The 14,379-nt window shown below is 26.1% G+C and overlaps 2 protein-coding genes across 2 annotated transcripts in view; one reads left to right on the top strand and one right to left on the bottom strand.

Annotated features, from left to right (window-relative positions):
* LOC117181374 (zinc finger CCHC domain-containing protein 10) overlaps window positions 1-14,379 on the bottom strand; it is a 34,260-nt gene that overhangs the window by 12,805 nt on the left and 7,076 nt on the right. The window lies entirely within an intron of this gene.
* LOC117181368 (keratin, type II cytoskeletal 2 epidermal-like) lies at window positions 3,255-7,348 on the top strand. Its single transcript, XM_033373961.1, has 3 exons — window positions 3,255-3,387; window positions 5,958-6,570; window positions 6,659-7,348. The coding sequence occupies exons 1-3, from the start codon at window positions 3,376-3,378 to the stop codon at window positions 6,769-6,771; spliced, it is 738 nt and encodes a 245-aa protein (XP_033229852.1). The 5' UTR covers window positions 3,255-3,375; the 3' UTR covers window positions 6,772-7,348.

The raw sequence follows: 14,379 nt of genomic DNA, 5'->3' as shown, positions 1-14,379 counted from the left end.
TTTAACTATTTGGATAATATTCATATATTTGGTTGACAATTCATTTTTTTGGTAGGAAATTCATCTTCTGGTTTGAAAATTCAAATATTTGATTAAAATTTATATATTTTGTTTAGATTCAATCTTTTCTGGTAGAATTTTTTGGTTTGGAAATTCAACTATTTGGTTAAATGTATTTTCTTCAGAAATAAAATTTTTTGTGATAGAAAATTAATCTTTATGGTTGAAAATTCGTCTATTTGTTTAAAATTGATGTTTTTTGTTGAGAAATAACATTTTCTGGCAAAAATTAATTTTTTTGGTTGAAAATTCATCTTGTTTGTGGACAATCAAACTGTTTTGTAGACAATTTCGTATTAATTTCGGTTCAAGTAAAAAATTAATATTTTTGCCTCAAAGTTTAACTATTTGGTTGAAATTTATATTTTTGGTTGAGAATTCATCTTTTTGGTAGGAACTTAATCTTTTTGTTTAAAAATTCAAATTTTTATGAAAATTTATATATTTTGTTAATATTCAATCTTTTCTGGTAGAAAAAATATATATATTTTTTAATTCAACTATTTGGTTAAATGTATTTTGTTGAGAAAATAAACTTTTTTGTATAAAAGTAATCTTTTTGGTTGGAAATTCAACTATTTGCTTAAAAATGATACATTTTGTTGAGAATTTGTGTTTTTCGGTAGAAAATTTAACTATTTCGATGAAACTGATATATTTTATTAATTAAGAGAATTAATTTTTTTCTGGTAGTAAATTAATTTTTTGGTTGAAAGTTGAACTATTTGCTTAAAATTGATGTATTTTGTTTGGGAATCAAATTTTGTGGTTAAAAATTAATCTTCTTGTTTGAAAATTTAACTGTTTTGTAAAAAATTCTTATTTTCGGTTCGAAAATATGACAGTCTGGTGGAAATTTCAACGACTTTATTGAAAATTTGTCTTTTCTTGTGGAAAATTAATTTTCTTAGTTGAAAATTCCACTATTTAGTTAAATTTTATGTATTTCGTTGCAAACTATTTTTTTAGTAAAAAATTCAACTATTTTGATAAAATTGATATATTTTGTTAAGAATTCATCTTTTCTGGTAGAAAATTAATTTCTTTGGTTGAAAGTTTAACTATTCGGATAATATTTATATATTTGTTTGAAAATTCAACTGTTTAATTAAAATTTATATATTTTGTTTAGATTCAATATTTTGTGGTAGATTTTTTTAATTCAACTATTCGGTTAAATGTATTTTCTTGAAAAAATAATTTTTTTTGTAAAAAATTAATCTTTATGGTCAAAAATTCGATTATTTGTTAAAAATTGATGTTTTTTTTATTAAGAAATCTAATATTTTGATAAAAAATTAATCTTCTTGGTTGATAATTCATCTTGTTTGTTGACAATTAAACTGTTTTGTAGAAAATTTCGTATTTTCGGTTTAAAAATTCCACAATCTGGTAAAAAATTCTACTATTTGGTTGAAAATTTTTTTTCTAGTACAAAATTAATATTTTTCGTTGAAAGTTGAACTATTTGGTTAAAACTTATATATTTTGTGGAGATTCAATCTTTTCTGGTAGAAAATTAATGTTTACGGTTGAAAATTCGACTATTTGGTTAAACTTGTTGCTGAGAAATCAAATTTATGGAAGAAAATTAATCTTCTTGGTTGAAAGTTCATCTTGTTTGTGAACAATTAAACTGTTTTATACAAAATTCATATTTTCAGCTCGAAAATTCCACAATCTGGTAAAAAATTATACTATTTGGTTGAAAATTCTTCTTTTCTGGTAAAAAAATTATTTTTCTTGATTGAAAGTTTAAATATTTGGTTAAAATTTATCAATTTTGTTGAGATTCAATTTTTCTCGTAGAAAATATTTATTAATTTTTTTTTAATTCAACTATTTGGGTAAATGTATTTTGTTGCGAAATAAAATTTTTTGGTAGAAAATTAATCTTTATAGTTTAAAATTTATCTTGTTCGTGGACAATTAAACAGTTTTGTAGAAAAATTCGTATTTTCGGTTTAAAAATTCTACAATCTGGTAAAAAATTCTATTATTTGGTTGAAAATTATTTTTTTCTAGTAAAAAATTAATATTTTTGGTACAAAGTTGAACTATTTGGTTACAATTTATATATTTTGTTCATAATTCATCTTTTTTGTAGGAAATTAATCTTTTTGTTTGAAATTTCAAATACTTTATTAGAATTTATATATAATTTTAAGATTCAATCTTTTCTGATAGAAATTATATTTTTTTTATAATTCAAATATTTGGGTAAATGTATTTTGTTGAGAAAATGAATTTTTTGGTACAAAATTAATGCTTATGGTTGAAAATTCGACTATTTGGTTAAAATTGATGTTTTTTGTTGAGAAATCAAATTTTTTGGTAGAAAATTAATCTTTGAAAATTCATCTTGTTTGTGAAAAATAAAAATGTTTTGTAGAAAATTCGTATTTACATCTCGAAAATTCCACAATCTGGTAACAAATTGTAGAATTTGTTTGAAAATTCTTTTCTGATAAAATTATTTTTCTGGATTGAAAGTTTAATAATTTGGTTACAATTTATATATTTTGTTGAGAATTTATCTGTTTGGTAGAAAATTAATATTTTTGTTTGGAAATTTAAATATTTTAATCAAATGTATATATTTTGTTGAGTTTCAATCTTTTCCGGTATAAAATCTACATTCTTTTAATTCAACTATTTGGTTAATTGTATTTTCTTGAGAAATACAATTTTTTTGGTAGAAAATTAATCTTATTTGTGAACAAATGAACTGTTTTGGAGAAAATTCGTATTTTCATCTCGAAAATTCCACAATCCGGTAGAAAAGTCTATTATTTGTTTGAAAATTCTTCTTTTCTGATAAAAATTATTTATATTGATTCAAAATTCAACACCTTAGATGAAAAATGTTTCTAACTTGTTGAAAATGCAATATTTTTACTTGAATAGTTAGAAATTTGAAACGGTTTTCTTTGTCCAGGCAAAAATTTTGAGAAGAAATGATGCAATCTCGGGTGGATTTGGTGCATGTTTTACTTGTGGATAACGGCAACTCTCGATTGCCGTGCAAAACGAAGTAAAGAACCACTTATTATTTAACTAATTCCTGTCTTGCTAGTGGCCGCCCGCCTGCACCACCCTCTCTATTCGGACAGGTGTTGGACCACCAACACGATTAGGATTCTGGTTTTCCTCAGCGAGGAGGAGGGTGGTCGGGCAGCTTTCGAAAGGATAGTGATAGTGATAGTAGAACTAGAGCATGGCTAGGGTAGAGGTAGGAGTATATAAGGCCCACCGATCAAGCCAAAGTCAGTCATTCACCAAGCCACGAGCCCACCAAATACAAACCAACCAATCATGAAGGCCTTTGTGAGTATTCGCCGGGGTTGTTTTTCCATTTTTCGACTTTCTGCTTCTCGTCATTTTTCTTTTCACTTTTCTCAATTTAAATTTTTTCACCATTAATTAGTTAATAAACAAATAATATTGAAGACACAATAATTTCTTGAATTTTTGACTAAAGTCCAGAATTTTATTACTAATTCAAACAAATTTTTAATTTATCTACTTACAATATTGCATTTTCAACAAGATATATGAATTTTGAACTAAAAAGGTTAATTTTTTTTAGCAAAAAGACGATTTTTCACAAGAATACATTAATTCTCAATCAAGCAGATGAATGTTTTTTTTAAATACCAATTTTCAAACACATAGTTGAAATTATAACTAAAAAGTGTCAGCTGTCCGTCACAAATAGAATACTTAAATTTTCATTTAAAAAATTAATTTACCACAACAACTACAAAAAAACTGATTTATTTTCAAAATAAATTTGATTTTGATTTTGAACCAAGAAGTTCTATTTTCAAGCAAAAAGATGAATTTTTAAATAAAATGCTGCATATTCAACAAAAAATTGAAGTTGAATTTTAACGCTTAAAGGGCACACTGGGTGTTATAGACCCAGCGACTTATTTGCGCTTTAAACAAACGTAACATGAGAACCTAAACTTCTATGTCATTTTCACATTGATTTTTATTTTTATCATTTTTATACGCAGTTTGAGATCAATAAAATCGTTTAATCAAGGTGTTTCATTTTTCATTGAATTAAAGCTTTTATTTTTTAGAATAAATACCTTATTTGGAACGAACACTATAAGACTAATTTTATTTTGAAGCGCCGTATCTCAGATGTATTCAAGTAAAATTTTAAGTAAAAATATTAAAAACTTAAAAAGTTATGGATTTTTTTAACTACTTTAAATTTGATCAACTGTTATGAAACCTTTTTCTCATTAAACTAGATAGATTAAACATTATTAATTGATTTTCTTGTACAAAACTAGCCAATACCGTCGGCACAGCACACGTTTGACTACTCTTGGGTACCTAACACCCAGTATGCTCTTCATGTAGTTTTACGGAAGTGTGCCCTTTAAGAGTTAAACAAAAAATATGAATTTTCAAGTAAAATTATCAATCTTGAACTGGAATAGTTAATTTGTTAATCAAAAATATGGATTTTCAACTTTCATTACATGAATTTTTTATTAAAAACATTATTTTTTCCGGCAAAAAAAAAGAATTTACAACAAAAACAAAACTAATTTTCCAAAAAGTAGTCACATTTTCAAACAAAGTGATGAATTATCAACTAAAATGATGAGTCTTTAACTAGAATTAAAAGGATAAATGTTTTTAACTGCAAATTTAACTATTTTCTTGAATAGTCAACTAATTCGTTGTAAATTATATTTTTTCTTGAAAATTCAAATGTTTTGTAGAAAATTCGTATTTTCGCCTCGACAATTAAACAATATGTTAGCTTGTTTAACTATTTTGTTGAAAATTGGTCTTTTTAGGGTAAAAAATTAATTTTTTTTTTGTGAAAAATGCAGATCTTTGGTAGAAATCAATCTGATTCAGAAGAGGATTCTAGTATTTTATTGAAAAAATCGTTTTCATTTGTTAAATCAAACTGTTTTTTTTAGTTTAAACTAAAATATTTTTTGTTGAAATATAGATTTAAAATTAGATTTAAAATCCAACTTCTTGGTTAAAAGTAAAACTACTTTCTTAAAAGTTCTTGTTTTGTTGGTCGGAAATCCAACAGTTTGGTAGAAAATTTATCCACCAATAAAAAATTGATTTATTTTGTTGAAAATTCGTCCATTTTGGTAGAAAATACAACTACTTGATTCAAAATGTATGTATTTTGTTGAAAATTCTTATTTACAAGATTAAAATGTAACAGCTTTATAGATAATTCAACCCTTTTGGTTAAAAATTCAACAGTTGTAGAAAACATTTTTATTGGAAATGAATTTTTTTAACGGGCAATTAAACTATTCAATTTTCGTTTGATCATTTTTTTTTTTTAGTTGAAAATCAGTCCTTTTTTGTAGAAAATAAACTCTCTTTATTCAAAATTCAACTGTATATTTAAAATTAATCTGTTTTAGTTGTGTATACAAGTATTTTGTTGAAAATTCGTCTTTTTTGGTTATATTCAACTCTTTACATAAAATTAAAATTTTTTAAATTTAAATATCAAATATTACATTTTTTGGTGAAAATTAGTATCTTCAGGTAGAAAATACAACTAAAAATTGCACAATTTGGTAGAAAATTCAACTATTTTATGGAGAATTTACATAATTTGTTGAGAATTAATCTTTTTCATTAGAAATATAACAATGTGGTTCAAAATTCAGCAGCTTTGTTAAACACTCATCTTTTTGTTTTGAAAAATCAAAATTTTGAACAGTCTCTAAACAGTTAATTCATTCAAATGAGCTAATTTCTAGCAAATTAGCGAAGAAGTTGAAAAATACTTTTCAAGAAGAATAAAAGAAATAGTGTGATCCTTCAAAAAAAGTCTGAACCTTTTTTGTAGCACCAAAGTGTTCAATTTTTCTTTTTACTTTTTTCAGATTGTTCTCGCATGCCTCGCCGTCGCATCGGCTCACCCCGGAGGCGGTTATGGAGGTAGCTACGGAGGTAGCTATGGAGGTAGCTACGGAGGACTAAGTGGTCACGGAGGAGCCGGTCTCAGCGGTGGTCTCGCTGCTGGTGCAGGAACCGCAGGCTCCCTCCAGGGTGGTGCATCCAGCTTGGGATCCGGTGGTCTAGGAGCTAGCTACGCTGCTGGAGCAGCAGCTGCTGCTGCATCCGCAGGTGTCCAACAAGTCGTCTCCGGAGGAGTTCTCGGCGGAAGATCCGACATTGGACCCGCAGAAGGACCCAAGGCTAATGTAGGACCCCAGACTGGACCATCAGACCTCGTTGGACCCCAAGAAGGAGCTAAGTCAATTGGAGGACCTCGTACTGGACCAGCCAGTCTTGTTGGACCCGCTGCCGGACCATCCACCCTCGTAGGACCATCCCAGGGAACTGCCACCCTCGTAGGACCATCCCAGGCTACCGCTAACCTCGTCGGACCCAGCTATGGTGGTGTTGCTTTCTACGCCGGATCCGGTGGAATCAACGGTGATGATGGTAGCTCTGGCTCCGCCGCCGCTGCTGCTCCTGGAGCTGGTTTCGGAGGTGAGTGTCTTAAATCCTTTACTTGATAATAAACCTCGATGAGAACTCTCTATGAATTCTTCATTATCTAATCAAACTTTTGATGCAGGTCTTGGAGGCATTGGTGCCATCTCCGTCATCGGAGGAGGTGCAGGAATCGGTGGTGGAAACGGTGGACACGATGGTGGATATGGTGGCTATGGTGGCTACGGTAAATGGTAAACGGATCAAGAACTCATTCATTTCGGCTCGGCGACGGCGGCAATGATCATAAAAGTCTTTTAACATGTCAGTCTTTAACATGAACATCATATATCATTATATACAAGATCATACATCATTAGTTGGGTGATGCAATTATGAATCAGTCAATAGACAAGTTTTGGCGATCTAACACGATTAGAACGACCGATCTTGTTCTCTTTTTCTGAACAACCACCTTACGTGTGTCATCTTTCGTAAGCCTCTATTCAGGCGAATTATTTTTTTTTTTTCTGCCATCACCCCTCGAGATAAGGCACATCATGCTTGCACTTTTTAGATCACTGATTTCATACTCACTGACCCACCTAGCCATACATATTATTAGCATATACTGGTCTATTATGTAAATGTAGGAAACCGGTAGATTATGGTAGGACAGCCGGTTCCGTGAATAAAAGAATGTACATAGATGGGGAAATGCCGTCGGCCCCCGACTCCACCCGCCTCCTCTACATATAGATACTACGTATTTATGCCGTTTATACATTTATAAAATAATTTATATAAAATACAGCATCAGTGTTCAAAACTGGAATTGATCTTGCTCTTATATCTACCATTCACTTTCCTTTCCTCCATTTACTTATAAAGCTTACTCCTTTTCTTCTTTCAAAATATAAAGTTCGCAAACTTCAGGTTTAGGAGAAATTTTGGGTGATCTAAATACTATGATAAATAAATACTGATAAATCAATACTGATAAATCAATACTGATAAATCAATACTGATAAATCAATACGGACAAATCAATACTGATAAATCAATACTGATAAATCAATACTGACAAATCAATACTGATAAATCAATACTGATAAATCAATACTAATAAATCAATACTAATAAATCAATACTGATAAATCAATTAAGGGCATGTGACACAGCTAAATACCTATCTTACCGACCACACTTTTTCATTTCACTGAGGTACTGCATTTTGGTAGGAACTTCACTGAAAATTATTTCATCTTTTTTCTGAACCTCAACATATTTTGAACGTTCGAACTTTTTTTATACATAAAATATCGGTCTCAAACTTTGAGAAATGGAAGAGCCGAAAGAAAACTACGTTTAAATATAAAGCTTAATAATAAAAAATGTAAAAAAAATACATTTTAACAATCAATTCCAACGGCATCAGCCGGTAACGTTGTACACGAAAATACGAAACCTGGCGGCCACTAGACGAGGCTCTAGAGAGTTCGTATTATTAAGCTTTGTATTTTAACGTAGTTTTCTTTCGACTCTTGCATTTCTCAAAGTTTGAGACCGATATTTTATGTATGAAAAAAGTTCAAACTTTCAAAAAATGTCGAGGTTCAAAAAAAAGATGAAATAATTTTCAGTGAAGTTCCTACCAAAATGCAGTACCTAAACGTTCTTTATTGTACTCTAATACATATTCCAAAGTTTCAGCTCGATATTTTATTCACAAAAAAAGTTCTTAGGTTCAAAAAAAAATTCAGTGTACCGAAAAAGTGAGGTCGGTAATATAGGTATTTAGCTGTGTCACATGCCCTTAAGCTGAGGTTTCTAAGCAATTTGAAATGAAAAATTAAATTTTTTCAGTTTAAGAGATATAACATGGATCCCACATTTTCAATATTTAAATTAACTTCTGAAACTATACTTTATTATACTTACTATTTTTTAACTATAGACTATACTTTATTCAAAATTAAATATTCCAAAATATTAGCGACGACATATTTTCAATTTTTATAGATTTTTAAAAAGTAGAAAGATTAAGCTCAAGAAATTTTGATAATAATTTTCCGAGGCTCAAGAGATTCCTTTTAATTATAATTAAATATATATCTAAAAAAAAAACACTTTTTTCTCTACTATTTTAATTGAAAAATCTGGAAATAATGTGAAAAGTTTCCTTAGAACTATTATCATAAAAAGGTTTTATGCTCATTTTAATGTTTAAGCGAAAATTCAAATTACTGAATAAGCTATTTCAAATTTTCCAAAAGGAATCATTCTTTAACTGAAATAAATATGAATTTTAAAACAAAAAGATGAACTTTTAACAAAGGATTTTCAATTTCAACTAAGCAGTTTTTTTTTTAAATATGAATTTATAACTAAAATGATGAAAATAACTGCAATAATTCAGTTTTTAACCAAAAAAGATTAATTTGCAACTAGAGATGAAATAGTTAAATTTCCAATTTAAAAAAAATTCATTTTTAACCAAAAATTAAACAAACTAGTCAAATTTTTAACTGAAGCGATACTGAATATTTAAGTGGAATAGTATTTGAATTTTTAACAAAAGATATATTTCCAACCAAAGATGAAATAATTCAATTTTTAATTTTAAAGAAAAAAATTAATTTTCAATACAAAATTAAACGAATTTTTAACAAAATAGTTAAGTTTTTAATTAAAGAGATGAACTTTTTTTTAACAAAGGTGTTTGAAATTTATAACCTGACTTTTCAACCAAAAAGTGGAATTTTCAAAAAAGAAGATTAATTTTCTACAAAAAGCCGGGTTTTTAATAAAAGTCATGAATTCCCAATGAAAAAGTTGAATTTTCAACTAAAAAAGAAAAAAATTCATTTAAATAGTTGAATTTTCAACTAAAAAAGATACATTTTTAACCAAAAATACCAAAAATAGAATAGTGAAATTGTCAATAAAAAAAATTATTTTCAACCAAACTTATGAATTTTCTACCTAAATTATGATTTTTTTAAACTAAAATGGTAAATTTTCAATTAAATCGTTGAATTGTCAACACAAAAAAAAATAAATTTTCAACTAAGAAGATTAACTTCTACCAAAAATGATTACTTTTTAGCGAAAGGCATGGATTTTCAACTAAAAAGGATTAATTTATAAAAAAAATGTAATAGTTAAATTTCTAATTACAAAAATTTATGTTTAATTAAAGAGACGCATTTTCAATAAAAATGATGGAATATTTCATTGATAGTTACATTCTAAGTTTAAAAAATGAATTTTCATTAAGATGATTGACTTCTAGCAAGGAAGATAAATTTTCATAAAAATACACGGATTGAAATTAAAAACTACATTTTACAGTTTATATACTCTAAAAAATAAAATATTTATACACTACACTTTGTTAAAAAATGAATAATCTAAAATATTAGCGATGGAATACGTTTAATTTTGATCATTTTTTAAAAAGTAGAAAGATTAGTTCAAGAAATTTTGATGATAATTTGCAGAAGCTAAAGAGATTCCTTTTAATTATAATTAAATAGATATCTAAAAAACACTTATTTTCTCTACTCAATTTAAAAATCTGAAAATAATGTAAAAAGTATCTTGAAGCTTTTAAAATAAAAATGTTTTAGACTTATATTTCATTTTAAGACGAAACTTCAGATTACTGAATGAACTTATTCAAATTTTTCATCAGGAATAACTTTTTAATTGATATAGATGTTAATTTTAAACAAAAAAAATAAACTTTTAACAAATTTATTGAACTTTCAACCAAATAATTTTAATTTATAACCAAAAAGATGAATTTTCCAATAGATTTATGAATATGTAACTGAAATACTTGAATTTTTAACCGAAAAGATAAATTTTCAACCAAATAGTTAAACTTTTAAACAAAGCAATGAACTCTTAACAAAAGAGTTGAACTTTCAACCAAGTAGTTGTAATTTATAAAAAAAAAGATTCTCCAACTAAATTGATGAATATTTAACCAAAATATTTGAATTTACAACCAAAAAGATTAATTTTCAAAAATGAATATTAATTTTCTGACGAAAAACCGGGTATTCAAATAAAGGCATGCATTTTCAACTAACAAATAAACATTTTCAACCAAACAGTTGCATTTTTAATTGAAAAAGATTAGTTTTAAACTAATAGTAATAGTTACATTTTAAAACTAAATGACGATTTTTCAACTAAAATAATATTTTATTTAATTTAACCAAATATCTCATCTAGCGACCAAAGAAATGAATTTTGAATTAAAATTATTAATCTTCAACCAAAAAAATTAATTTTTAATCACAGAGTTTAACTTTAAACATGGTGGCCGTTCTAATCGAAGAAAAAAATTACCGGTCATTTGCCGATTTTTTCTCGGTTCGCAAACATTTTTCACGGCCAATGAAATTTCAAAAATCAAACTATACTCTAAACATTTTTCCATATAAAGTAATACTCAATGAACAACAAATTAAAGCATTCAAAATGGAACGCTTGAATTCCAAACTTGTAAAATTGAATTTAAAAAATTTTCAAAAAAAATTTTCAAATCAAAAATTGTGTATTCAAATGCTCAAAAATTTACACGTACCAAATGGAAGGTACTAATACTTTTCAAATAAACAATGTTAAATGAAATGCAAATAAACGGCAAATTTTAGAACTTTTATCAATCATAGAGTTCAAAGATTCAGATTAAGTTCCAAAAATATAAATCCACGTTAACATTTTCAATAGTCTAAATTAAAGAATTAAGCAATGAACGTTAAAATTTTTCAAAATTATATTATTTTAAGTAATTTTAAACTAGACACATAAAAATTAAAAAAATAATTTTTTTAATTTAACAGTTCTTAAATTAGTTTGATTTTAAATAGTCTAGGCATCCTTTAAAAGCTTTAAAATTTTATTTCAAAATCTTGAGAAATCTAGAAGTGGTTTAAAATTTTTCCAAATTCAAAATAATTTTTGAATTTTTTTCGGAACGTTTAAATATATTTCAAAATGAATTAATTTTTTCTATAACTTTTAGAAAATCCTGCAAATCTAAAAAAATTTGAATTTGAATTTATAAATAATAATAGAACACTTATTATTTGTAAAAATATTAGAGATATTTAGAAGTTTTAAAGAGATTCGAATTAAATTAAAAATTTGAAATAATTTTAAATACTAACAGCCGAATTTAAAATAAAATGTCAATTTTTACAGATTTCAAACAAAAAATTTACAAGAATTTTTTTAAGAATTGTGAAAGGCTACTAAAGAATACAAATTTTCTTAAAAATCTTAGGAAAAGTGAAAAATTATTGTAACAGAAAGTTTAAGAAGATTTCAAGATATTTAAAAATGATCAAAGAATAACATGGAAGATTTTAAGGATTTTATTTAATTTTCTGGATTTTTAAAAATTATAGGAAAATTTCGATTCATTTAAAAATATATTCTGAAGTTCTGAAAAAAATTTCAACACACTTCGTTTGAATTACTTGAAATAATTTCAAGTTTTTAATTAATTTTGAATCTTTTCAAAACTTCTACATGTGTCTTAAAATAACCCAAATTTTATCTACAAATAATAAGTGTTCAATTGTTATTTATGCGTAGAAATTTAACAATTTCACTTATGAATTAAACACTTTTTCAAATATACTAAAATTGTAACGCTAAAAATTTAAAAGTTGTTCGAAAATCTAAATATTCAAAGCTTTCTATGTAAAAAAAATTCAGTTTCAAATTGTTTTCTTTTAAGTATTTGGTTTCAATTTACTCATCTTAAATGAACAGTCAAATATTGCTAAATATTAAATAATTATTCTTTTTCTACATTAAGAAATTTCAAATTAACTGGGATGAAAATTAAATAATTTAGACTCACAATATTTTCAATTTAATAAAAACCTTTAATTATGACTATATTATTTTGGATTTATTTTTAAGTTCGGCGGCCACTCTGTTTTTTGTTTTAAGTCTTCGATTTAAAAAAATTTTAATTTTTAGTCTTTTGTAACCTTTAAAACTGCATTTAAAAATTCTGTAAATTAAAATATATGCTTCAAAATTTAAAATCTAAAATGGAAAATTTTTAAAGTGAAAGATTTTCTAATTAAACACTCTAAACTAAATTATATAATAATTTATAAAAATCACAATTTAGGAAATTATTTAAAAACGGTTGCAATCAAAGTTGGACAAAATTTTTATTCTAAAAATTTTGTAAAATTCCCGATCAAAAAATAAATTAACTGTCATTTCCCGGTTTTCCTCGGTCGCTTAAAAATCTCGGTTATTTCCCGGGTTTCCGGTCCAACGGCCACCCTGTTTAAACCAAGTAATTGAATTTTCATTTCAAAAAATATAAATTCTGAACGAAAAATGTGGTATTTCATGTTCCAAATAAAATTTTTTTTTATTTTTATTAAAAAACAGATGAATTCTGCAAAGAAGAGGATTTTAACATGAGTTGAATTTTCAACAAATGAAGATTTTTCAGCAAACAGAGAGATAAATGGCTAATACATTTTCGAATATTCAAGCAAAAAGAAAAATTCAACAAATAAGATTAATTTTCTAACAGAAAGAACGAATTTTTAACAAATTACACAAATTTTCAACCAAAAACGATCCATTTTTAACCAATCATATGACAGTAAAATTAGCAGTAAAACAATTTCAAGCGAAAAAAAGAGAATTTTCAACAAAATAGTTCATTATAGTAACATAAAGCTACTTTTACTAATAAAGAATTATTGCAGGCCTCCCAGTCCCTATGAGATAAAATATAGGTACCAAAGGATATTTTCTGTCACGCTCATAGGGTACTTTTTTCGTGCTCAAAGGGTATCAAATTCAGGATGAAGTCATAATACTTCAAAACAATTAAAGTTAAATTCAAAATAATTCAAAAAAATTATAAAAAAATGAAAAATCAAAAAAATTATATTGATTTCAGTAAAATTCGAATAAATTTAAAGGAATTTAAGGTAATCAAGGAACAAGTCGATGAAATTCATAAAAATTCAAGATGAATTTTCAAAAATTAAAATTAATTAAAAACAATTTAAAAATATGATAAAGTGTCATTGAATTTAGGAAATTTGAAAAGAGCTTAGAAAAAATCAAGTGAATTCAAAAAAATTTGACGAAATATCTGAAATAGATAATAGATATTTAAGTGAATTAAAAAATTTGAGAGGATTCCAAAAAATTTAAAAGAATTCAGTGTAAACTGATAAGAATTCACGGCAAATTCCACATGAATTGCAAATATTTTAAAATCTCTTAAAATCATTGAACTCCTACGAAATCCCACACTTTTTGTGGATAAATTCTTTGAAATTCATTAAAATGTTAAAATCCCTTAAAATTATTAAAACCTTCAGAAATTCCTTGAAATTGCTTAAATCTCTCAGAAATTCCTTGGAATTATTTAAAATATCCTAAAATATTTCAAATTCTTAAAAAAATAAAAAATTGTAATTTTTTTTAAATAACCTAAAATATTTCAAATTCTTTCAAATCTTTGGAAATCCTTTTAAATTTTGTAAAGCTCTTGAAAATGACAAGGTGTTAAATCCTGTGAAATATTTTAGAACCTTACAGGTCCTGTAAAATCGTTCCATATTTTCCGAAGTTCTAGAAAATTCTTTATCCTAAAATATTTCAAGCACTTTGAAGTCCCTTAAAATTTATAAAAATAATTTTTTTAAATCCTTGGAATCTTTTAAAAGTCCCTAAAATATTGTAAGTCCCTTAAAATCCCTTGAAACTTTAAAAAACTTTTAAAAATTTCTGATAATTTTTTTAAAATCACTCTAGAATCTTAAAAAATCTCTGTCGAAATCTCTGTGTTAAATC

Source organism: Belonocnema kinseyi, chromosome 10, assembly GCF_010883055.1.
Source record: "Belonocnema kinseyi isolate 2016_QV_RU_SX_M_011 chromosome 10, B_treatae_v1, whole genome shotgun sequence".
In the NCBI taxonomy this organism is placed as follows: domain Eukaryota; kingdom Metazoa; phylum Arthropoda; class Insecta; order Hymenoptera; family Cynipidae; genus Belonocnema; species Belonocnema kinseyi.
This window is presented reverse-complemented; position numbering and strand designations above follow the sequence as displayed.

Excerpts from the sequence above, each read along its gene's own strand:
- LOC117181368 (XM_033373961.1), top strand. Across the intron at positions 6,571-6,658 it reads TCCTGGAGCTGGTTTCGGAG|GTCTTGGAGGCATTGGTGCC; the intron begins GTGAGTGTCTTA and ends CTTTTGATGCAG.